Consider the following 27,309-nt stretch of genomic DNA (forward strand, 5'->3'; position numbering starts at 1 on the left):
TGTGGTCAAAAAGTGGTCAAACGAATACAATATAAAAATTATATTTTTATTTATTTTCGTGAAAATGCGAAGTTAGCCCCCGAATTTAATTTTTAGGATTATGTCCAAAATAAGGGTGGTCAAAAAAAATTAAAGGGTGGTCATTTGTGGTCAAAAGGTGGTCAAACAAAAACAATATAAAAATTGGATTTTTATCTATTTTTTGAAAAAATGCGAAGTTAGCCTCCGAATTTAATTTTTGGGATTGTGTCCAAAATAAAGGAGGTCAAAAAAAATTAAAGGGTGGTCAATTGTGGTCAAAAAGTGGTCAAACAAAAACAATATAAAAATTGGATTTTTATCTATTTTTTGAAAAAATGCGAAGTTAGCCTCCGAATTTAATTTTTGGGATTGTGTCCAAAATAAGGGTGGTCAAAAAAAATTAAAGGGTGGTCATTTGTGGTCAAAAAGTGGTCAAACGAATACAATATAAAAATTATATTTTTATTTATTTTCGTGAAAATGCGAAGTTAGCCCCCGAATTTAATTTTTAGGATTATGTCCAAAATAAGGGTGGTCAAAAAAAATTAAAGGGTGGTCATTTGTGGTCAAAAGGTGGTCAAACAAAAACAATATAAAAATTGGATTTTTATCTATTTTTTGAAAAAATGCGAAGTTAGCCTCCGAATTTAATTTTTGGGATTGTGTCCAAAATAAAGGAGGTCAAAAAAAATTAAAGGGTGGTCAATTGTGGTCAAAAAGTGGTCAAACAAAAACAACATAAAAATTGGATTTTTATCTATTTTTTGAAAAAATGCGAAGTTAGCCTCCGAATTTAATTTTTGGGATTGTGTCCAAAATAAGGGAGGTCAAAAAAAATTAAAGGGTGGTCATTTGTGGTCAAAAAGTGGTCAAACGAATACAATATAAAAATTTGATTTTTATTCATTTGGCATGAAAATGCGAAGTTAGCCCCCGAATTTAATTTTCAGGATTATGTCCAAAATAAGGGTGGTCAAAAAAATTTAAAGGGTGGTCATTTGTGGTCAAAAAATGGTCAAACGAATGCAGTTTGAATTTTTTATTTTCCTCATTTTCGGGGGCTATCTTCGCATAGCTCCATTTTCAACGTACCCAATAACTTGCACAAGACCGTGGACTGTCTTCCACGCAATATAAGTCCCGCAGTGGACTGATCGGTAAGACACGGTTCCCAGCAGATCACCGAAGTCATGCATCACTGGCTGCGGTCAGTGTGCGGGTGGGTGACCACTTGGATCAGTCTGCGTGGGGACCGAGGGTGTGCGGTATGGGTCCTCGTTAAACTGTTCTAGCGTAAAGTGCTCGACTTCGCGCGCAGGTCGTCGGGCTACCGAAGCGGGGGAGCCATCCCCTCCGCAGAGGATCAAAATCGTGACGGCATGTCTTCGGATCATCCTCCGGGATGTTTCCCAGACCGCCGCCAATAGCCCATTGTGCAGCTCTAGTGCGACGTAAATTAACTACTACTACTACTCCAAGCAATATAAATGATTCATTCACTGTTCAGGGGCCCCCTTAAAATGGATTCTTTAAAAATAAATTTTAAAAAATTAAGAAAAACAATGATTTTTCAAATTTTTTAAAAATGTTATGATTATTTTTTGGTCCTAATTTAATAAAATAAAGTAAAATTTAATTTATTATTATTTATTTTTATTTGAAATATGCTTTCTTAAATGAAAAGATGTATAAATACTTTTATATTTGAATAAATAAAAAATATACGAAATTTTTTTTTATCTAAGGATCCTAAAAATTTTAATGGCCTAGGGCCCCGCTTACGCTTAATCCGGCCCTGAATGTAGTTATTTGTTATTTTTTTTAAGAAAAAATCTTTTTTTAGGAGGAATTTTGGAGGGAAAAAATACCTGCGATTACACGAAAATTTACGCTCATTTAAAAGGGGGGGGAGGGAATTGAAAATGTGGCATATGGTTAATTGTCCTAAATCTTCAGTTAGTGAATTGAATTATGAACGAATTTAAATATTTATTAATTTTATCGAAAGTTTATAATAATTAAGTTTCAAAATTATAAACAGAAACGTACTATCTTTGAATCCCCCCCCCCCTTTTTCTTTGTTGTTGACGGATTTGAAATCTTGGGTTTTAAAATACTAGAGCAGTCACAGTCCTGCAAAGTTTATTCATTATTAGATTAGTATGGTTACTCTTCACATTTTGAAGGTAAAAAAGTGCGCATTCGTTGCTATGGCAATCTCTGCCGTTTGATAATTCTCTTATAATTCTTTTTTTCACTTTTAATTTTGTTATGCATTAAGTGGGTGGGTTTATTTTTGAGATAGGGGAATATGCTCGAACCAATAAGATTACGTCGTAATACTGAAAATCCAAGCAGTAGAATAAAATTCTTCAACATGATATCATTTATTATTATTTCTTTTTTGCTGCCTGTTTGGCAGGGCGCTGGACTCACGCTCGTGAAAACGGGTGTTCGAATCAAACCGGCTGAAGACTCCTCGTGTAGTAAATGGTGGCAGGTGCACGTTAAATTTGTCGGGTCACAAAGTTGTACATGTTTCCATTACAAATTATACTTCTGGGGATACTGAATTGGAGATGAATCGTTCTCTGGTTCAGGTCAAAATTACGATATGTGGATGAATGTAGGAATGGGTCAGCCCTATAAACGGGTGTGACAGAAATTGAATTCTTCGCGCCACAGATAGATGGCGCCATAGAAAAGCAAGAACATTTCTTTTTTGCTCACTGAACGCTAAAAAGCTATTATTGAATAAAATGAATGTTTAAGTTTTGGGACAGTTTATAAGACAGCCATTATTATATTTAACTGTGTCCTCAACCACCTAAAAAAAAAAAAAAAAAATATTGCTATTTATTTGTCAGTCATACCGAAGAAAAAAAAACAGTTGGCGAATTTAATGTGATATAATGATAATTTAATTCAATTTAGCCGTAGTTGAACAGCCGTTGTTCTTTGTTCTAGGGCCAACACCGAAGAAAGATATTCCCTTTGTCTCGCCGACCCGAGCTAAAACCTGTCCTAAACTATATGAAACCACACCCCTAATTGAAATAGTTGTACCTCGTTACCATAGTCACCACCACGGGTTCAGACGAATGGTTAGGGGAGTTCTTACTTTAGACAAACTATAAATGAGTAAAATTGTAAGCAAATTATGAAGCCCACTCTTCTATCTTTCTAATAAGATTTTAAATTTAGAGACACTTAAAAATTTGGATATTCTCATTGGGTTAGCGCAGCGGTCGGCAAACTTATTAGCCAAAGAGCCAAATATGAACATTACAACAATTTTTAAAAAAGTTAGGAGCCAAATCTGCTTGTTTAGCAAACTTTTATTACATTAAATAAGTAGTACACTAAATAAAACTAAATTTCATACTTAATAAATATTTATTAATGCGAACAATGTGCTTGCATCTTCTTGGAAAGTTTGAGTAAGTCAGGTTTGTATGTTGTTTTTAATTTTAAGCCAATTTGTACCCCCACTACTTTAGAAAAAGTATGCGCGCATGCTTGTGGTACCTTTGTATCACACCGGAGTACGCCGAAAACATACAAACAATTTAAGCCGGTAGCTAGTACATGGTTTGCGTTTACGTTTACGAAAATTAATAAAATTAAACTCGATGTTCGTTACGTATTTTTACAACAATATAAAATTCTAATTGCCTATCTATCTTTTAACTTAAACAAAAAATTATACATGTTCTCGATTTATGGAAGAATTTTAATTTATCAAAATAAGATGTAATTTTTTTCTTACTAAGTTTTTTTTTAATATAGATATAATTGCGCCTTCCGTGGATATTTGTGCCAGAGCCGCACTTAAGGAGCCAAAGAGCCACATGCGGCTCCGGAGCCGCACTTTGCCGACCACTGGGTTAGCGTAATCTATTGTTTTAAATTAAGCTATAGATGATTCAGTTTAGTCACTGATGTTAGCTAGCTTTTAGCTCTGATAAAAAAATACAAGCAACTTTTTTTTAAGCGTTAAATAAAACTTTTTTCTTATTATTCTTTTTATGAAAGAATTATTCTTTTATTCGTTTTGTCAATTTATCTAACTGATCAAAGTGATAGTGGTAAGAGTCCTCTACTGTAGATTCAGGTCTGACGATTCTACTATGGATTTTATTTTATTTTATAACCGTCGTTGAACAGCCGACCCAATTTTCGGGTTTAGGACTATTAATGTTCAACTCCGTAGCCTTGTAATTTTGAACTCAATCTAGAAGACAAGGGAACTCCTGGATCAAGTATTGGGAGGAATTAATCTTCGCGGAGGATTTTTGCATTTGCGTTACTTCGAGAGGAAAACCTCGAGAACCTCCCATGGTTAGCCTGACCGGAAGGGGAATCTAACCCATGATCCGTCTACCACTAAGTACATTTTAAGTCTGCACTGTGGTCGGTGGAAGCCGAATGCGGAATTTGTATCGACCAGTCGTCGCTGCTATTGGAGCCAGGTTCACCTCTCACCGGAAGGCGAACGGTTTATCCTATGAGCCATTATAGCTCTCAGAGAGAGAGATTTCTAATTATTGAGGCGGATCATATATACCCTCCAACCATGTTTCTGAATACTCTAAAATTATGAAAATAATCAACTGTAATAAACATTTCCCGCTATGGAGCAAAGATTCAAGAAAAATGCACCAGTTACTGCAATATAAATATGCGAAATAAATAAATAATATAAAAGAAATAAAGAAATACCGATCAGTTAGCGGCGCTGCCTCTCACACTAAAGTTCGTAAAATAAGAAGTGGAAAACTTTTGATTGAATTCTCGGATTTTTGCGTACTGAGACTTATACTGAACTGTTTGAGGGCCTAAATTTATATATGTTAATTAATTAGCGTAGACGATATTTTAAATTACGGCGTTTAGAGCAGACGATATCAAATTCATATATAAAAATGGACTTTCTCTGAAAAAGCGTTTCTTTTCTCTATCGATTCTTTACCCTTATAATATGGAGGGTAGCCGCAATCTGGAAAGTATGGTCCTAATAATTCAGGAGAGCGGTCCAAAGTTCGAACCCTTAATTGTTAATTTCACTCTTTGCGTATTTTTTGATATCTCTGATGAATTATTTGAGAGAGTAAAAAAAATTTTGTACTGAATTATAAAACTTATTTACCGATGAATATATAATTGTAAATAAAAAATAATTTTTATTTGAATTTCATATTTTTTGGTCGGAAAAATTACCTATCTATATTTGCAGGACCGTTGTTTTTTGTTTGTTGTTTTTTGTTTGTTGTTTTTATCGTATATTTTTTATTTATTCATATATAAAAGTATTTATACATCTTTTCATTTAAGAAAGCATATTAAACATTGAAATAAATAGTAATAAATTAAATTTTACTTTATTTTGTTAAATAAGAACTAAAAAATAATCATAACATTTTGAAAAAATTTTAATATATATTTGAAATTGATTTTTTTTTAAAAAATCATTATTTTTCTTAATTTTTTAAAATTCATTTTCAAAAAATCCATTTTAAGGGGGCCCCTAATCATTGGGGGCCCCAGGTCATGGCCTAGTCTATCCTAATAGGTAATCCGGCACTGTATATTTGTAATCTATTTTTTACGTAATTAAAAACAAAGTAATTACAAAGCTTAGAGTTTGAACAAAATCGGTTAAATGGTTTCCGAATTAAAAATCTTTAAGAGTCACGTCTTAAAATTTTTATTACTAAAGAACTAATCGACTGATTTCGTTGGAATTGTGGATTTTGGCATTTAAAACTATTTAAATAAAAGTGACATAATAATTCAAAAACTTCTTGACTATCAACTAAGTTAAGTAATAAAAATGATTATAAAATTTTTTAAACAGATTTATCTTTCAATAAGTGTAGGCAGGGCCGGGAAAGTCTGGTTGGTAGGTACTTTTATTTACGTTGCACTACAGCCGGTAGAAAGAGTTGGGTATAAGAGGTCGTGGGTTCGATCCTCGCCGGCCGAAGTAAATTGTTCCCCGTATAGTAAATTGTGACTAATGCACATTAAATCTGTCGAATGACAAAGTCCTCATGTTCCCATAGCAAATCATGACCCTGGGGGCATTGATCCAGGAGTGTCCTTGTCTTCTGGATTGGTTCAAAATTACAAGGCTACGGAATTGAACATTAGTTGTCGTTAACCTCAAGTTGGGTCGGCTGTTCAACGACGGTTATAAAATAAAATGAGTGAAGGCAAAATCTTTTTATTAGCTTATATGTTTTGAGAAGTGAGTAAAAAAGTGTAGCGAACAATAAGAGACTCAAAATTGAGCCATCTCTCTCGACTAAACTATTCGGACCATATTTTCCAGCTTGCGGCTATCCCCATAAATTGAAAGTCAAAACTCCTAAGAGGTTAAGGACCAATAAAAAGCATGAGTATTCAAATAATGAACGTTTTTTGTGTTTGATTTCTGTAATTTAAAATATCGTCTGTGCAAATTAATTATTATATTTAAGGTTAGGCTCTCGAACCATTAAGATAATATATTAGTACTTGAAAAAATAATTATTTTCTTCTCCAAAATAATTGGCTGAGTATTACTTCTTACTACTTGAATTACTATTTTCCTAGCATTATTATGCTACAAAAATGCTTTGTTCTTACTCTTTGGGGGATTGTAATATTCGTGGACTTCCGTTTTATAAATTGAAAAGAATTTTTTATTTTAGTTAATTTTCATTACAAAAATATAAAGAACTTAAAAAAAAAAGATTTTTATTTTTACTTCAAGACAGAAAAAATTGTTTTAAATTTTTTTCAAATTTTTCCAGAAAGTTTTCATTTGATTCAATAATAATCTTTGTAAATCTTTTTTAATAGAAAATTCATCTTTCTTGGGCTAAAAAAAAAGAAGAAAAAAAAAACAACTTTTTATTGTTTATTTCGAATACAAAACCGAAACTAAATTTGGCATTTTCATTGGCGACTTTTACCGAATCGGAAACATTAACCCTAGAGCTGACTGGCTCTTTTCCGCCATCTTGTAATTGCCATTAGTTTGATTTCTGCGGAATTCGATGTGTATTGGTGCCGGTTTTGATTGAAGGTTGTTAGTCGTGGGGCGTTTGGTTTATGATTAAGCGGGGTTCAAACACCCCTCAATTGTTCTTCTGTACATAATCACTTTCCCAAAATGTCGGGACAAACTTTAAATGACAGATTAACTGCTGCAAGGCATGCTCTTGCTGGTCAAGGGCTCGCCAGGATAGTCTGTAAGGCTACTACTGAAGAAGTTATAGGACCAAAAAAGAAGCATTTAGACTGTAAGTACTTCGAATTATAGTTAAAATTAAGTGCAACATTATTCTTAATTAAGGTTAATACTAAGTACTTATAAAACTAAGTGACAAAGTGATAGTTCTCTAACACAACAGACATTTTACATGTTAAATAATGTAACTTTGACCTTGTACATTCAACACAAAAATGCATGTTTTTGTTATAGTTGATTATTTATTTTTGACTGCAGTGCATCGGATATTTTATTCCGGAAATAGAGGGAAGTTCCGCTGAAGTAATTCTGCGTAATTTAATGCACCGCCCCCCTTCCAGTCCCTTTATAATACTCATTTTTTTGACCTATTTAATTTCATACTTTTTAAACTTTCATTTAAAATTGCTAAATATGAAATTGAATGTAAGCTAAATTAGTCATAGCGCTCTATCTTTTTATCAATAAATGTGAAAATTGCAATTTTTGTTTACTAACAATTGTGTGTATACAATTGATGACATTTTAGTCATTTGTGTTTATATTATTCTATCGAAATGTCGCGTAGTTTTAGTGAAAAGTAGCCAGCTTATGAAGATGATGTGGGTTTTTATTTTTTCATTGAGTGTTTGGATAAAATTATTATTCACGTGTGTTAAAAAGTAGTGACGTTTCTAGCGTATGAAATATTTTATTTTTTGAGTCTTTTTTAAGAGTTTGCAGAAGTTTTGAAATTGTCTATAAAAACGTAGAAACTAAGTTGTAAGGTTGGATAAATTTCAATTTTACACATGTTTATTTAGAGTTATTTAATAATTTCTACACCAAAATTTGGGTTTTTGACAGTAATTGTCAAAACAAAGAGAGTGATATCAAAATAATTCAAGCAAGAATATAATTGATTTTAGGTTTGTAATAACTATCAAAGGATAAAGCAGTAATTGATTATTATGTCACAAAGATGCTTCATTTTATGTATTTGATAAATTTTAAATCCTGCAAATGAGGAAGATTGAGCTTTATTGATCTAAGACTTATAAAGATTTAGATACTTGATTTGTCTTATAAGAATGAATTTTAAAGTTTTTTTTTGACCAAACTTGAATTCAAAAGGATTTTTTAACAAATGTAAACAGTTATAAGTTACATAAAGAAAAAATTAATAATTATGAATGTGAAGGAAACGTGAGTTGATGACTGTGAAAAAACACCCATAAAATAAATACCAGTTTTTTTTACTCCATTCATAATTTATATTTTAAAAATGTTTCAAAATATTTTATTCTGCATAGAGGATTGCTTCGGAAAAAGTCCGGAATTTTCGCTAACCGTGAACTGGAAATCCAAGGTCCAAAAGTTTTAAGAAATCATTGATCACGTTTATGAATAAAAAGTTTTGGATATTACATTTAAAAGTATTAGAACAAGAATTTATACTTGGAATCCCTTTCATTTGTAAATATTTTTTTTTGTAGAATACTAAATGTGATTAGAGATGAAAGTAAACTTATACGTAATTATTCATTTAAATTTAATTTATTCAGAATTTAATGTTTTGAAAATATTAATGGTTAAAATTTATAAAGACATAATTTTTTTGAAATGCTTCATTAATGATTTTACTCAGGAAGTTTTCATGATTTTCTATTTGGGCTCACAATCACCCCTGATTTTATATAGAATTGTCAAAAAAAAAAATATATATATAATATATAAAACATTTAAAAAATTCATATTTTAGTTATTTAACTTTTAATTGTTTCATATTAGTGTGTGTGTCTGTATACTGGGTAGACTTATAGAATGCAAAATTTAACTTGAAACTGAATGAGTGCAATTGCAAACTTTTTACGAAACTATATTTTTGATCAGATTTTTAAACTCTGAAACATTTCAGAAATGGAATTTTCTCATTGGCTTAGCGGAATATATAGCAGAATATATAAAACATTTAAAAAATTCATATTTTAGTTATTTAACTTTTAATTGTTTCATATTAGTGTGTGTGTCTGTATACTGGGTAGACTTATAGAATGCGAAATTTAACTTGAAACTTAATGAGTGCAATTGCAAACTTTTTACGAAACTATATTTTTGATCAGATTTTGATCAGACTCTGAAACATTTAAGAAATGGAATTTTCTCATTGGCTTAGCGGAAGCCATTGTATCATATTTTTAAGATAACACCAGTGGTGTTTGTTATCTTATAGCTCTGATCAAATAAGTTGTTTATTGTGTGTTCTGCAATACTTATTTTTTATTCGTTATGTCAGGTTATCTGAAAGATCAGCATGATCAGGCTAGCATAAGCAGACTATGTATATTTATTAATATTTTTAAAGTTATCTGAAACCATGTGTTTATTTTATTTATAGCTATGCTTTTAAATCTTGATTTTACAAAACTAAATAATTTTAAATAGTCTGTAATTGAAATAAAATCAAAAGTTTTGTACTAAAAGACAAAATTATTGGGGAAATGGAAATAATTCACTGAAGAATAAGCAAAAGAAAAGAAGAGAAAAATTTTTAAGTCAAGGATAATTACTTCGGCAAATTACTAACTTAAGTACGATAATAAGCCATGTACTAAATGGCCAAATTAATGGAGAAGTGTTACTCAGTTCGTTTAAGAGCTTAAAAAAATCAGCAAACTATTATTGATGTTAATGATGCTTAATTTTGATAATAAATGACATTAAAATATACTCGGAGCTAAAGAGAAATATTTATTTAAAATACAGGATACCGTAATGTAATACCGAATATGAGATTTAGGGGTATAGTAAAAACCTGACTGTACCGTCGACATACTATTATTGACACCAATGATGCTTAATTTTGGTAATGGGCACTATTGGCATTATGATAATAGGTGAAGTTTTTATAGATACCAAATATACTCTTATACTGTTATAATGTATTACAGCTGCAACAAGACTGTGTACTTTTATGATAGATTTCTGAGGTCTGTTCAGATGAAATTTGGGTCCGTTAATGCACCCTTCACAAAATATCTTTTCATAAAAACGGACCCTTCACAAATTTGTTTATCTTCGTTATTGTTATGTTAATCCAATAAACCCTTCCCAGGGCAAAAAAGAAGAAAGATGGATGTAAAGGAATTAAGTTTTGTCTTCGGCAGACGATTATTCCATTGTTCCTCCCAAATGAATATTCTACGTTCAGCAGTATAGGCTAAATACCAAATATTTGTATGTTGCATCTCTCATTTAGAAGCAGCAATTGCTGTTTATTTTTTGAAAGCGTAATTTTTTTATTATAATTTTACTTTGCTGAGTGTAATCTTGTATCGATTTACAATTTAAAAACTCCCTGAAAGTTTTTTGCAATAACCAGACCCAGTTTTCACAATTTCACGAAAACCGGATCTTTCACAAAATGTCTGGACAGACCCCTGGATTTATTATATATATATGTTTTTGTATGAGTAGCTTGACTGTGGCAAATCTTAAATATCATGAGGGACCTTGGGCAACAACATTATGCCAGATGGTGCTAAATACAGTTAGCTTTTACTAAAAATGCATTTTGGTTAATCTAATAATGTAAAGTAACTGAGAAGGGTGGTAAATAATAATGAATAAATAAAAAAAACATTGACATTGTTGTGAGTTAGTTATTTTTGTTAGCATTTCTCTGAAAGTTTTGTGCATGATTTGAGAGCGTTGTTCGGAACTGATTAATTGATGTTTTTATTTTCACCTCATACGAAGAACGGGTATTCAGCTAGTTTTTTTTAATAAAATGCAATGGTGGGGCATAAATGATTTTTACAATTATAGAGCTTTCTGCTAGGTTGTCAAAAGTCATGTTATTTTGCATTTATCAATAAGATTGTATTAACAGTGCTTCATATTAAAAAACTGTAACATAACCTAAAAACTCAGAATATTTAATTAAAATGGTTAAATTCAATGAATTTTTACACACTGATCCCTGAATAAATAAAATCTTAGTCATTTTTGTTCAAACTCAATACCTTCATGAATTCGTAAAGACTGACGTATTAGAGTCCCCTTGCGAGTCCCCTAGAGAGTCCTTGAGGCTAACCATGGGTGGTTTTCCTCTCCATCTAAAGCAAGTGTGGGTTAGTTCATTGTCTTCTGGATTGGATTCATAATTACAAGGCAAAATTGGTTCGGCTGTTCAACGATGGTTATAAATAAAGTAAAATAGTGTTTATGATCGCCTTTAACTAATACTACTCTCGCTTTTATATTTTATGCTACTGTGGACCTATCTCTTCTGGCTAGAAGTCTTAAATAACGGTCTTGAGTAGGCGTTGTTTCCCTTTTTTGCTGCCTTGACCTGGTTGGTGAACCCTTGTTCTTCACTCTATGAACTGTTTTCATAGCTCGGCCACCACATTCCTCGATACGACGCGATCCTTATAACAGGTAGTCTGCGATTGTACCTCCTTGAGTCTTCCAAGTGTCAGACATCTTGTGGCATCGTCTAGATGATGACTTCTGGCCACATTAACGATGATAAACAAGACAAAACAAAAAAAGCAACCAAGGATTGGGCTAACCTACAAACTTCGACAAACAAATGAGGTACATCTGCACAAATGCGATCAGAGCACCACTACTTTACGATGTCACTGGCCATTGCGTGGCAGAGATGTCAGCGATCACCTGATACCTTATTTGTCTATATGCGTTGCTCATCTCGTTCTTACAGAGCCGGATTATACCTTTCGTAGGCCCTAGGCATAGCCGTTTTTGGGCCCTCCCCTCCTTCCCCCACTCCTCCCCTCTTTTCAAAATATATGCTAAAATTTTCTGGCATATTTTTTTTTTACATTTTTATTAATATGGATTTTAATTTACAAATTTGTTTATCGAACTTTATCTGCAATACCGACATACTGCCGATATTGCAGTTGATATCGATAATAACATTATGATTATGATTAGTTCGATCGATAACTATGTAAACACTTCACGTCAACAATATAACAACAAACCAGCAAAGAAAACAATGAAATTGATAGTGAGATTAATTACAAGAAATATTTATACTACAAATAGCTTCATAGTTTTCATGATACTACTATGATAACTAAGTGAAGGAAATTAACATTGCATCGCTCGCACGTTTGGCATCGCTTGCACTTACGTCTATTGAATACGACATTTTGCGTAGTTTGGAATTCGACAGCATAATACAAGATTTCGTTGAGGCCCTAGGCACGTGCCTAGTGTGCCTATAGGTTAATCCGGTCCTGCGTTCTTTTATATATATATATATATATATATATATATATATATATATATATATATATATATATATATATATAATTAAATAAATACAAGAAAATACTGAGAAAGTTAAGAAAAACAATAAGTGTACAATAAGTTAAAACAATAACTTTTTATGATCTATTTTATTTGTAGTTATTTTATAAAAAAAATTTTGAGTGCTCCTCACACTATTGTATTAATATATTTTGCTTTGGCTTTATTGATACAATATCAGAAAGCACTCTGTTTTGCGGATATAATCGTGTGGGCTGAAGAAAAGATTATATCTTTTTTTTCCGGCTTTTTTTCCGGTTTTTTAATAAGCATTTTTTTTTTAAATAAAATGTTGTTTGTTATTTTTTTACTTATTATTTCCCACCCCCCTTTTTTCATATGTCTATAATTTTTCTTAGTTTTATTCTTCATTTCGAACTTATATATATATATGATGTGTGTGTGTTAATTAGTTTATTTATATCACATATAATTTGATCCAAATCTTCTACAATAAGTCTAAGAACGGATCTGAAATCTTTAATTATATCAAACCAGAGTACTACATGTAGATATGTTTCTCATTAAAATTATAATTAAAGAATGTATTAATATTTTTTGATAATTAGAAATTTATTTGATATAAACAAGACATTTAATAGCTAATGAATTTTATTGGTAAAACTATTAAATTCAGTTCTATTTTCGCAATTATTATTTTTTTTTTTTTTGCATGTTTATTCAATCATGCAGGTATTAAAATTAATCGATCGATATTGTGCTTTTGTAATTTTATTAACTTTGTCTTATTTTTCAGAATTATCATTATTATCAAGACGAGATTATAAACTAAAGATTATTTTACTATTTCGAAATATGTGGTTGAATAGAATGTTTTCACTAAAGATTCTATATTCTATTTCATGCGTAGTCAAGCAATCTGCGACAAACTCTCTTGCACTAATATCTTTCTGAGTAATGGTTTTAATCATAACAAATGTATGTGCTACTAATTTAAAATAACAAAAGCGCTATGTTTCCAAAAAATATTCTAATTTTTTTTAATTGAACATGTAGTAATTTTTTATTCTAATATTATGGGTGATATTCTCACATTTTGTTGGTGGTGGGGGGGGGGTGGAACGTATACATTATTTCCTTTGCATTTTGTAAATAATCATCACCGTAAAAAATAATTAAAAATCATGATATCCGCGCACGCACGTAGTAGTAATTGTATTATAGAAAGAAAAAAAAGATCGAGGACGATATTACGCGAATCAAACTCCTCCGGACTTAGTTTCAAGATTAGGTTGTTGTAATAAACAATATCGCATAAGAAATAACGTATTTAGAAACTATGGAGAAATCAATGGCAACAACAGCCTAAAATTCGATAGAATTATTGCCTTAAAAAGTAAGTACTCAAATATGCACGATTCGAACTATACATATTGTTTGAAATATATCTGGATATTTAAAATCCACGTGAAAATCATTATCAATAACTACCGAAAATACAATCGAAACATCGCATCATTTACGATACTATCGGCGTAAATTAAGCGCTTCAAAAAGTGATTATCTAAATGCGTGATTCAAATATTACGTGCAAATTTCTGTAGAAAAGAAAAGTAAATTAATTTCTGCAAGAACTCTGTAACGTTCTGCGAAGGATTCATTTGTGCCATCTCATTTTCCCAATACAATAATAGCTGGTTCTATTACCAGACCCATCGTTCTTCTCTGTTAAATGTACATAGCTGCCAACGTGGATACTAAAAATTCCAGTAGATTTTACGAAATAATATAAATTTCATGATAATTGTTCCATAATGTACTAAATATTTTTCTTATAGGGAATTTTAGGGATTTTTATTGAGATTTTTTTGGGAACCTTACTCACTTTTAGGGAATTTTCTAAAATGTACAAAAACCAGGAGACCACTTGCGAAATCCAGTAGTCTACTGGAAAATCCAGTAGAATTGGAAGCTATGAATATGTATATATATTATGTAATCCCACAAAGAACCTTTCCCACAAAGAAAGTAATAATATTGATCTAATTATCTCAGAAAATGTGATCTGTCTTTAGTAGGTTGGGAAATTGATCAGTCCTACTTTGCTAGGACTTATTAATATTTAAATATATTGTCCAGAAAGATATAAAAACCCTCTTTCCAAGGTCAAATGTGCTCTTCTCTATCCACCAACATGTAATGTTCTCATTTGTAGGTCTCTGGCCCTAACTTCAATAAAATGATTAGATTCCTGCATTTTCCTGTATCTTTTTCAGTAAACACCGGCCACACTACGAACTTACTATGTTTATGCTTTCAAAGGTTAACAAATATATTTTTTAAATGCTTTTCTTATTTTCGAAGTAAATTTAAGTTATTACAAAAGATGCGCTGGGATTTTAAAATGAAGTAAAAACCTCCGCGAACCTTAGTTGCGAGAAAGCAAATCCGTTTTTTTTCTTCCCCCAGCTGCTCTATGAGGTCGACATACTTTTATTTGTTCTTTGGCACAGTCTTCCTTTTCAAGGTCTTTCTCATCAAGTGCCTTGAGAGAGAGAAAGTATTGACTTCTCTTGTATCAAACCTGTTTTGTTTTTCTACCTGTCTTTAATTCAAACGGTTTTTTTTAAAAAAAATCTAATGCTCATAGTTTTTGAAAATAGCGAGCTTCATGCGGCTTTTGAATCCTGAATAGCACGATCTAGTGATCGGGTTTATTATTATAATTAAACAAAATTGTATATTGCCAATTTTTATGTATTGCAAACACAAAGAACAAGAGTTTTTAATTCATTGCTCTAAGCATTTTTTACTATGCAGAGTTTTTCCGTTACACATTTTCCGCAAACATATTTCTTCTAATTATTATTTCTGTAATTCTTATAATTATAAGAATATATAATTTTTATAATTATTCTTCTAATTAATATTATTTCTTCTAAGAACTTGTGCTGTCTTGATTGTTTCGACATTTTTTTGGCTAAAATCTAAAACAGTTAGAGATGAAGTAAAGCTATCAAAATAAAATATAAGCTACTTACCAAAATGTTTAGTTTTTGTCACTTTTTCTGACGCAAAAATGTCAATCTAAAATGTTAGGTTCTTTCTTGAAATTTGATTTCTGATTGAACTCACTACGCAACAGTCTTAGCAGAAATGTGCAACTTTTATAATGCAATACGTTGAAAACGCATGACATTTCTGATCCGATAACCTTATAAAGCAATAAATAGTTCTCCCGGTCAAATGACTGGTTGTGGTAGAAATAGGTATACGGTAAGTATTATTCGAAAGAAACAAAATACGAAAAAACCAAGTAATAGATTGTTATTTGTATATAATTGTTAGAAAAAGTCATGAAGTCAAATGTGCAAAAACGATAAGATGATAAGAACATTTTCGATGGAAAAGTTCTTAAACAGTCATTTGACCGGTTATGGTATGTTTAGTGTTAATAAGTGCAGTGCAGACTATACTTAAAGTTACGATATCAGACGTAAAAACTCACTTTCTTTGAATGAACACCTTTTTTTTACAATGGATTGGGATTTATGACCCCCAAATTATGGGGGGTAGCTGCAATCTAGGAACTATGGTCCCAAATAAGACAGATCTAGAGAGCGGTCAAATGTTTGACCACTTTTTGTTAATTATTTTTTTTTTTGTATTTCACCGTATCTCTAAAACTTTTTAGAAAATTGAAAATTTTTTGCGTACAATTATAAAATTAGCTTATCCTGAAATAATTAATTACATGCAGAATAAAACTTTGAGTGAATATTTATTATTTTATTTAATAATAGCCCAAATACTTTTGAACTGTAAGGCATATACAGTTTTCTACGTAATTTTAATGAGTACAATTTAAAATGGGAAAATACAAAGTGTGAGCTAATTCGAACGATCTCTCAAATTTCTTATTTTGCCATTTAAACTCCTCACACTATTGTGTTGATATATTTTGCTTTGGCTATATTGATACAATATTAGATAGCACTTTTTTTTTTCTCGTCCCGCAGTGGACTGATCGTTAAGACACTGTTCCCAGCAGATAACCGCAGTCAAGCATCACTGGCTGCGGTCAGTGTGCGGGTGGGTGACCACTTGGATCAGTCTGCGTAGGGACCGAGGGTGTGCGGTATGGGTCCTCGTTAAACTGTTCTACCGTAAAGTGCTCGACTTCGCGCGCAGGACGTCGGGCTACCGAATCAGGGGTGCCATCCCCTCCGCAGAGGATCAAAATTGTGATGGCACGTCTTCGGATCATCCTCCGGGATGTTTCCCAGACCGTCGCCAATAGACCATTGTGCAGCTCTAGTGCGACGTAAATTAACAACAACAACAAAAGCACTCCTTTTTCCGGATATAATTGTGTGAGCTGATATCTTTTATCTTTATTTATAATTATATCTTTTTATTTTTTTGGTTTTCCGGCTTTTTGATATAGATTTTTTTTTAAATATTTTGTTTCAAAAACTTTTTTTTTCTCTTTTCATTAATCTTTTCTATTTTCTATGTTTTCTCTGTTTTTAAATTTATGTATCTGTGTAAAATTGTACTGCTTGAAAATTGTAGTTTTTACGATTTATCTTGGATTGTGTTTCAAATAACCTTAACTTGATAACGCATTTAAACTCTTCGGTGCACCGAATTTTGTGAGATAATGATTTACGAATTGTGAAAGCGCACCTTTTTCTTGTCTCGACATTTTTATCAGATTTTTAACTTCCGAAAACAGATGGGCGATTTTCCCATTTTGCTGTTTAAGTTTTGTTTGGGGAAGAAATTGTTTATTGAATTAATAATCTTAAATGTTTTTTTTATTCGTCTTTTTTCAGCTATTCCCGCAAGTTTTTTATTTATTTTCAATTTCGAAATTTTTAATACGATATTATAGCTAGAGAATATAGTGTTTTAGAAATGACTTGTTTTACGCGCTCAGTGCTCGACGATTGCATAGTGAATCCACATTAATTTTTGATCGCTTTTTCGGCAGTTATCTATTTGTTTTTCCACACACACACACACACACACACATATATATATATATATATATATATATATATATATATATATATAAAAATATCGACATGGTTTAAAAATCTCGATATTTTTACACGTAAGATTTTAAAATCCGAGAATTGTCCTCAATTTAAAACCGATTTATAAATGTACGAATTTTATTATATAACTGAGTATATACTCCTTTATAAAAAGAAAATACAATTAATTTTAAGTTGAACTTTAAAAAAAAAAAAAGCTATTTCTGTTTAGTGATTAAATTAAGAATTTTGTCTTAAAAGCTATGCAAATGTTAGTGAAATACAATACAAACCTAACTAAAAATTAAAAAAAAAGGATAAATATTGTGATCAAATATGTAATTTTAAAATTACTTCCCACTGAATCGTTTTTGCAACTCTGAGAAAAAAAATACAGTCTGATTTTTATTTAACGAACTTCCATTTTGCGATTTCCTCTAATTTGCTTTTTTCGAGAAACCAAAAACAGTTTGTAAATTTCTTCCTAAAATAACTTTCAAATAGCGAAGTGAATTTTCTATTTAACGAACTTTTCTCTGAGATCCGCTTTCTCTATTTCCCAAAATATTTCAGAGCATTTCAAACTTGTTAAAGCATTTTATGGGGGATATGACCTTGAATTTATTTTCGAAGCCACGTTTTAGATAAAGCTGTAAAATCCCTTTTTGTTTTCATTTCAAACTAAAAAATTCAGACAAAATTAACAGATTTTATCAGTAGCAATGAACTTACGCATGTGGTAATGGTTTAAAATTACTTTTATAATAAATGAAGCTATAGTTTTATGCAAAAATTTAGCTTTTTTTTTTTTAGTTGAAGATGTATGTAGATAAAGGTGTATTAATTACTATTTTAATTATGTCTAGTGTTTATGAATCTAAAGCTTGTTTTGTGTTCAAGTATTTCAAAAGGTAATTTTCTATATAACGAACTTATTATCGGGATTTAGCGACTTCGTTAAATAGAGGTCCGACTGTATGTAAGCGCCATTGATTGTTGCATTTTACTTCCTAAAATTATTTGAAAGTTAATTACATCATAATTTCAGCTAGTTAATACAAGCACATTTTGTTGAAAAACCTGTAAAATACGTACTTTAAGAGAAGGGGGGGGGGAAAGCTTTGCTAAAAATTGTATTTATCGATTCTTTCTTTTTGTGCTCTTCTGAACTTTTAAGGTTAAAAAACAAAGTGATTTACCATTAGAGGAGGTGGAGCTTTGTTGAGTTGAAGATAAAGCTATTTTTTACCGTGGTGATTTTTTTTTTTTTGATAGTGGCTTTTTGGTGATGACTTTAACTATGTATCATAAAAAAAATTGATACTTTAAATATCAATCGCAATTGATATTTTAAAAAAGAAGTATTCTTGTAATAGAATTGAACGTGTGATCATTATAAACTGTGAAAATGCCGCGTAAATACCGTGAGTATAATCGACAAGGATAGTTATTATGATCAGTATTGAGAACGATAACATTTGAGGACGATAGTTATTGAATACAGTTTTATGGTGTGTTTAGGGAAATTTCACTTTTTTAATAAAAATATTTATCAATGTAAAAATGTAATATCACGGCGTGGCAGATAATAATTTTAAGATTTCTTATTTATAAAATTTCTTTGCTTCTTTAATAAAAAATAAAAAAAATCCCTAATCGTTAAGTACTAATCTTTAATAATCATATTATATCGTTGTTTTAATATCTCGCATTTCGTGTGATATTCTATTTTTTCCCTTTCATTTTCATGTTGAGTGTTTACAGGAATATTGGAATCTACCGAATTCGTGATGTACTTGTCCCTTGTTAGCTTTTTCTTTTCTTTGGTTTAAGAGCAGGTGTTTTTAGTCATTTTCTGCTGATGGCTGATTTCTCATATTACTCAACAAAAGGCGTTCCTAATGACGATTGAGTTGGTGTGTTTTGAATTTCATCTTCAACTAGCTCAGTTTTTTCCGTACTTATTTTCTTATAGAAAAACACACACACACAAAATTGCGATAGTACATTAAGGAGATTTTATAATGTTAATTATATCTTTTTTATCAAATAAAATACAGTAAAACATATAATAACATAATTTTATAAAGCAAAACTAATTAAGCAAGAATTTATTACTTTTTCATATTTGTTTAATTATTTGCTAAGAGGTTAAAAATTCATTTACTAAGCAAACCAAAATTCATAATTTTTTTATTAATTGTAATACTCTAGAAAATAGCGATTTTTTTTCAGTGGGTAAATAATAAATACATAAGCGTATTTTGTGTTTTTTATTAGTTGCATTTTATTAATTTTAAGATACATTTGTTTAATATTGCCTGTTTAGCAGATCTTTAACAGAAAATTACATGCAATTCATAGCCTTGCATTATTTATATTGAAAATTATATTGAACTTATATTGAATCTACATGCATTAAAAGAAGCAGGTATTTAGTGGGATATCTGCAAGTTATGTAGTGTGGGGTATCTCGATCCTAATCGGTTGCTAACATTTGTTTACGTTAGCAACTGTTCTTTCCATTTTATTTCTAGTAAGCCAAGCCCGTCGAATATTAATTCTCTTAAGTGACACATTTTATATTTTTACGCAGATTCTTTTACTATATTTTATAATATTTCCCGATTCTTTCCCTGCTGCGCTTTTAGTTAAAAGAATTCACCCTGTTGCCCCTGAAGTAAATTAGTGCCCTGATGTAATAGACTCCATACCCTTTTTGCCCTTTCTTTCCTCAACCCTTCTTTACTTTTTCCCCAAACTCAACAATGGATTTCTTAAACTGTTATTTTTAACTCTTTTTATTTAGTTTGTCATTGCTGTCAATACGTAGATTTATATGGGAAAGGAAAATTGGCCATCACAACCCATTGTTGCCCTTGTCTTTAAAAGTTTGCAGTTACTTCTATCATTAAATCATAATTATTATGAATCATTTTAATTATTTAATCATGACTACGTACACTTAAAAACATTTATCATTTTATTAATATATGCATGCATTTTAAATAAATTACTAAGCTAATTAGCTCATTAACTCCATAGGATGTTAATTTATTAATGAAAATAAGTAATTAATGATTGCTTTGCTACTTTTAGTTAAGTAAGAAAAAAAAAATTCCTTTTCTAAATGACAATGTTTTTTAATAGAACGTGTAAAGAATTCGTGTTTTTAATAGAACGTGAAATTATTGCCTTTTTAGAATAATAATGCCTTTTTTTTTAAACTTTTGCACCCTGCCCTTTTTTCTGCCTAGAATGAGCTCTGTTTCACTATATACTTGCTTAACACAGAGAGGCATAATACCTTGTAGAACATAAACTAATTATGCATAAAAGCTATGCAGCCCTGCTAAGGCCCTCTTTTGTAGGAGGCCTTGCTGTAACACTCCATCTTATTTATACATGATCAGCTGGCGATGAGGTCATAAGTCACGTGTGGGTGTCCGTGATCTTTTCTTCAGTTATTAGTTATTCAACTTTTTTTCATTTTCACATAGTTTTTGAAGTACAATTGAATACTATACTACACTGCTCAAAAAAATTAGGGGAGCCATGTGCTCCTCTAATTTATTTGAGCAGTGTATATTTAATGTATTTTGGTAGCATTATACACTGCTCCAAAAAAATTAGGGGAGCCATGTGCTCCCCTAATAATTTTGAGCAGTGTATTACGACTTGCCAATTTCGAATCTGGCATTTGAATTATAAGTTTTTTACAGTATGTCTGCATTTTGAAAAATAATTCACTTAACAGTTAATTTAATTAAATTTTCCATGGAAAAAACTAATCACAAAATATTATTAAAATTTGCCTTTGGTTAAGACTTTTCTAATTTGGTTAATAATTTGAATATATATATATCTGATTTACTGGTTAATAATTTATAATATTATTTTATGTTATAAAATTTAAAATGAAATTATACATTAATGCAATAAAATGAAATAAATAAAATGAAATTATACATGATTACTTGTAATAATAATAATGATTTTTTTTACAATTTTGAAGCAAAATTATTAATGTCCTTCTAATGCAAAAAGTGGCCACCCATAAATTTCCCAGTCTTGCCCTTTTTATTGAAGCTTCAATATAAACAACTGTTTTTATTTATATGATTAGTTTCGTAATAATTACATACTTAGTTGCACTTTTTTTTAAATATGTAGTATTAAGCATTAATAAACTATTGGAGTTTTGATATTTGTAAAAAAATGAGATTTAAATTTAAAAAAAGAGAAATATTTTTTAAACGTTTTATAATTAACGGGTTTTTGAGTTGAACTAAATATATTTTCTATTTTCAGATCTGCTGCACTGTACGAATGAGCCAAATGTATCTATTCCACAACTAGCAAATTTACTAATTGAGAGGACTCAAAACGCAAGCTGGGTCGTTGTATTCAAAGCTCTCATCACAGTTCATCATCTCATGTGCTATGGTAATGAGGTATGATAGATTTCCTTCCATCTTTTAATAACACATGAAATTGGTATACTGCATTTATTCAAATACCTGATATTTCCTAACTCAGAGTTGCCAACCCACAGGGAAAACTTGCAAAATGCAGGGAATTTTATAAATCACCTAAAATAACAGGGAAAATGCAAAGAATTTTGATTCTTTCTTCACAAATTAGGAAAACACAGGGACTATTATTTCTTATTTTAGTCTTTTAAAAGTGATGACCTCTCAGCACAAACTATGGGGATATTTAAGGGTGATATTTAAACTATACTAAACTATTTAATTTACTATACAAGGTTCCCACAATCCTTAAAAGTCCTTAAAAACTGCTTAATTTTTATTTTGGAAAATAAGGGCCCTTAAAAGTACTTAATTTTGGTATAAGTTTTTTTAAAGTCCTAATTTTTTACCATCACTAAGGATAAGCAGAATGTTACATAAAAATTTAAACCTACTCAACTAAAAGATCCTTAGATTTTAATAATCATTTTATTCAGTTAACATTGCAACTTAATATACTGTTTTTTAATTTTTGTTCAATTTTTGGTTGCTTTAAAATTAGTTCATGTTTTTCACCAAAATGTGTAACATTATGTAAAGTTAGTTCATAATAACATGTTTGGCTGGAAATAATTTTGTTAAAGTTCATCATAAAAGTAATTATAACATGTTTGCTGGTCTAGTAGCGAAATATAAAAACTTCCTGTAATAATTTTTCAATGTTTTTGCCAATTTTCTTTATTTACTTTTGTTTTTTAGTATACATGAAAAAAATTGCTTTTATACATGAAAAAATTTCTTTTTTTACTTTTTTTTTAGTATACATGAAAAAAATTGCAAATCTTAATTTCTGCACACTTAATTTTACAATTCATTTTCAATGAAATCATTAAAAATGGAATACAGATTAGTTTCATGTGTTAACTTTTATAATCTAAATGGCGTTAAATTTTAACAATCTGAAATTTTTTTCTTCAAAAAACCCGACCCGGGTTTGAAAAAATAGCCTGGTACTTCTTTGCCGAGCCCTGTTAATTAATACAATTATATCAGTGCTTACATTGTGATAAAATTATTTATTATTATTTTTTTATTGGTGTTTTTAGAAAGGTAAATAATTGGCACTGTCACTGGTTGCATAAGTTCTTAATTTTTCAAAAAAGTGCTTAATTTTTTTAATGAAAAGTGTGCTTAATTTTTGCTTTGTTAAAAGAGTGGGAACCCTGCTATAGCATTATTTAAGTATGTTCAGCTATTCCTTATTTCTTTAAGTTTTTCCAGCTATTAAAACTAGTTTAGCTAGACTAATATAATATAGATCACTCGAGAGTACACTGATTGTGTGTTTCCTCTTAATATAATGTGTATAATATGTACAGGGAAAACACAGGGAATGTTTTTTCCAGATTTGAGTAGCAACCCTGTCATTTGGGCATAAGGATTTAAACTTTTAAATTAATTTTGCTCTTAAAACTAATTTTTTTATTTTTTTAAAGATGTTTTTAATCTATTTTTTGTTGGAATGTAAGAATTAAAAAAGTTATACATAAGAGTGGTTCACATAAAAGTTGCAATAAACTTTAGAGGAGTTCAAAGCATGTCACCAGGCTTAATATTTCATGGAAACCTTTGCCCGAAAAAGTAATCGTACGTGGTTTGGAGTGCTTCCCCCATTAAGACCTGTTCCAGCAGCATGAGAAGAAACAGTTTCTGATTTCAGAAACACTTTTTGCATATTATATTGTTTATTTAAACAGCAGAAAAATAAATTTTCATTGAAAAAAAATACTTGCAATAGGTTGAAGGAGCTGTTTTCCCTTCAATATTTTTCAATAAGGAGCTTTTCCCTTCAATATTTTTCAATCCTTAACAAGAATACAAATAGTAAAATAAATGACAGGAATAAGAGAATAAGACTAGCAATTTATTTTATACACTTTTTGGAACAGCAACAAAAACTTGATGCCATTCACCACAAAACAAATGCATATATTTACAAGAGGTTGGAAATTAAATTAAAGAGGGAACATAGAGGACGCTACAAGGTGAATGCTAGTAATTTTTAACCTATTATAAACATAAAACTTTTGTACCTTTTAGTATTTTGATAGTAACTTAAAAACTTATCTCGATAAGACTTCTCGTAATATGTTATACTCGTTACCTTTAGCTTTTAATGTACAATATTTTGAACTACACTATGTGGCTAAAAGTATCTGTACACCTGGTTGTTTTGGTGGTGGAAACATAATCTCTATCAGCAAATTAACTTGGGCCATCATTGGACCTATATTCACGAATCTTGACTCAATAAGGGTCCAAAGATATTTTTCATATATTAGGCCCAGATAGAATTGTCCGATTTACCCGATATTTTACCGCCAGTTTACTACCAATATTGGCCCTATATAGAATTATCATATTTACATGATATTCATTAATCAGCCAATAGAGATCCTATATTGGCCCCATAAAAGCAGAGATTGCTACTATATAGGACCCATATTAAAAAATCTGGACATCCCTGTATTGGTTCCTCGGCGCATGTTTATTATACAGCCAATTGTGAGCCCACCTGGAGCCAAGGTGAAATTGTTGCTAGGGATGGTGTGGGGCCGTTTCTCGTAGTTTGGGATGAGTCCGTTTCGTTCTTGTGGCTGGAAACATGAATTCAGAGAGGTATATGGATAATGTTGCCCTCACAACTAGTATGGGAATATTTGGGCCCCATTTCTCTTACAGCATTCACACATCGAGGCTTGCACAGATGTAGTTTGACGAAATGGGTGTTTAAAAACTGCCTTCTCAGAGCTCCAATCCCATAGGTCACCTTTGAGACGTATAAGAGCTCAGATTCCAACCAAATCCTCATTGCAATCGCTTCAGCTGTGATGGAAGTCCTATTATAAACTGGTGGAAAGTCTTCCCAGAAGACTGTCATTGATGTAAACATCCTATTGATATTTGTGCCTCAGGACGCTCCATACCACTTACTTTTGGCAAGATAGTGCATTATCAACATGGCAGAGAAAGAAAAATATTGTAGGTTCAACTAATAAATTTTATGTAAACTATTGAGTAGTGGCACAGTTTTATTGCATGTTTGGAGTGGGTTCTGACATGCATATATATATACACACCTGCCAACTCGTATGGTCGCTGAAAAATATTTATTAATAATTAAAACAAATTAAAAATTTAAGAGCTAAGTGAGCTAACAAATAGATCGTATTTGCATATTTTTTAATGTTTAATTAATGTTAATTTTAGTGTTTAATAATTAATAGCATATGTTTAATTGCTATTATATATTATGTTTAATTTTATTTAATTAATATATAATGTTTAAATTGCCAAAAAAAATGAATAACGAAAATTTTATGTGTCTTCATCTTACTTACCGAACCGAATAACTCATTAATCAAGTAATGTATAATTTCAGAGGGCGTTTTGCCCCCCCCCCCAAGCACTGAAACACTCCCCAAAATTACGCCACTGCTATTGAGCACTGTTATGAAATATTCTTGTATGAAACATTACAGATTTTTTATATATATATATATATTCTATGATGGAAAATAACAATATAATATATTTCGTACTACAATTTTTTGTTTTACATTGTTTCAGGTGTCTTGTTTTTCAGTGGTAATATTCTATATTTTTTGTTTTCTTCCAGCGAAATTTTTAAAATTTACCTCAGGAGTCTTATAAAACCTAATTATTATATTAATGGTTTCTTTTTCTTTTCTTCAGAGATTTACACAGTACCTTGCATCGTCAAATTGTACTTTTCAGCTTGGATGTTTTTTGGACAAAGTTGGAGTTCAGTGTAAGTGTAGTGCATTTCAACAAGATTTCTAAATATTTTTTTAAAAATATTTTTAATAATTTTTATTTATTTTTTTAGCTTATGATATGTCTACTTTTATCAGAAGGTATGCAAAATATCTGAATGAAAAAGCAGTCTCCTACAGAACTGTTGCATTTGATTTCTGCAAATGCAAGAGAGGGTAAGTTCCACATTTTTATTGATGTAAACTTTTGCATTTGCTCATCTGTAATTTTTTAAAATAGAAATACTTTCTATCATTGTAATTCATTATCCCTGTGGCAGAATCGTGACGACAGGGCAACATTGTCGCAGAACGATACGGAGTTCTTGCAGAAAGATTTTTCCTTTGGGGGGTGAAAAACTTTAGTTTTCTTTTCTGCAGAAATTTTCAAAATAATTTTTATTTTCTTCAGAATTATTTTCAAAAGATGCTTTTCTCACTCATCGGAGTGGAAAAAAATTCTTGTGATTTTTCTATTTTCATTTGAGAATAATGAAAAATAAAATAAAGAATAATGAAGTAAGAAATTTGGTTTTCCCTTCTACAGAAACTTTTGTTCTATTTTTTTATTTGCAGTTATTACTTTTAACTTCCGCATAAGTTTTAAAATCCTATATTTTTAATACAATATTATTTATTACAACAACTGAATCTCCAAATGAAAACGTGCATTTAGTAAAACCTTTTGGAAGAATCCGAACATCTTTCTGTTCTCATTTGAGAATAATGAAAAATAAAGAGTAATGAAGTAAAGTTTTGGTTTTCTTTTCTGCGGAAGTTTTCGCTCTATTTTTTTATGCATTTATTACTATTGATTTCTTCTGAGCATAAAATCAAATATCTTTAATACGGTATTATTTATTACAACAGCTGAATCTAAAAATGAAAACACGCATCTTTTGAAGAGTCTGATTTGCATGGTTTTGCCTTCAATCTTTTTTTTCGGTAGTTACTGCTACGCATTTCCCTATCTTTTTTTTTAATGTGATGATGATTTATAAAGGACGAAAAAAAAATAATTTGTCTTTTCCCCCTACAAAATGCAAGAATATCAACATAATATTATAAAAAAAAAACGTTAAATATTCAATTAAAGTTTCTTTTCTTTGAAGCTTCTGTTACTTTAAATTAGTAACATGTATATTTGTTATTTTTAAAAGTATCTTTCAGAAAGATATTATTATTAGAAAGGTATGTCTCAGAAAGCCCAAAAAAATTCTGCTACAGGGTTCATTGTATACTGCACAAAATAAGGAACAAAACTCTAGACAAATTTTTGATTTTGTGATGGCGTTTTCATATTGCGAAATGCAATCTTAATCTATTTTAATCTCTTTTTAATCTTGTTGTAATATTTATTTATCTAATTTTAATTTATTCCAAGAGTCTAGCCTTAAGCTATGCTAGATAATTAC

General features: G+C 30.4%; 1 protein-coding gene across 20 annotated transcripts in view; it reads left to right on the top strand.

Annotated features, from left to right (window-relative positions):
* Positions 1-7,001: 7,001 nt before the first annotated feature.
* The window catches only part of LOC107449585 (uncharacterized), a 76,112-nt gene continuing 55,804 nt past the window's right edge, over positions 7,002-27,309 (top strand). For 10 of the 20 annotated variants that reach the window (XM_071185424.2, XM_071185431.2, XM_071185436.2 and 7 more), the window contains exons 1-4: positions 7,002-7,310; positions 21,898-22,040; positions 25,815-25,890; positions 25,969-26,071. In XM_071185424.2, coding sequence (XP_071041525.2) covers positions 7,181-7,310; positions 21,898-22,040; positions 25,815-25,890; positions 25,969-26,071 — 452 coding nt within the window. In that variant the 5' untranslated portion in view covers positions 7,002-7,180. The remainder of the gene's footprint in view (positions 7,311-21,897; positions 22,041-25,814; positions 25,891-25,968; positions 26,072-27,309) is intronic. The other 10 variants (XM_016065142.4, XM_071185425.2, XM_071185423.2 and 7 more) reach the window with 1 other exon arrangement.

Source organism: Parasteatoda tepidariorum, chromosome 5 (genome assembly GCF_982258835.1).
Source record: "Parasteatoda tepidariorum strain Cologne lab strain chromosome 5, Ptep-v5.0, whole genome shotgun sequence".
NCBI lineage: Eukaryota > Metazoa > Arthropoda > Arachnida > Araneae > Theridiidae > Parasteatoda > Parasteatoda tepidariorum.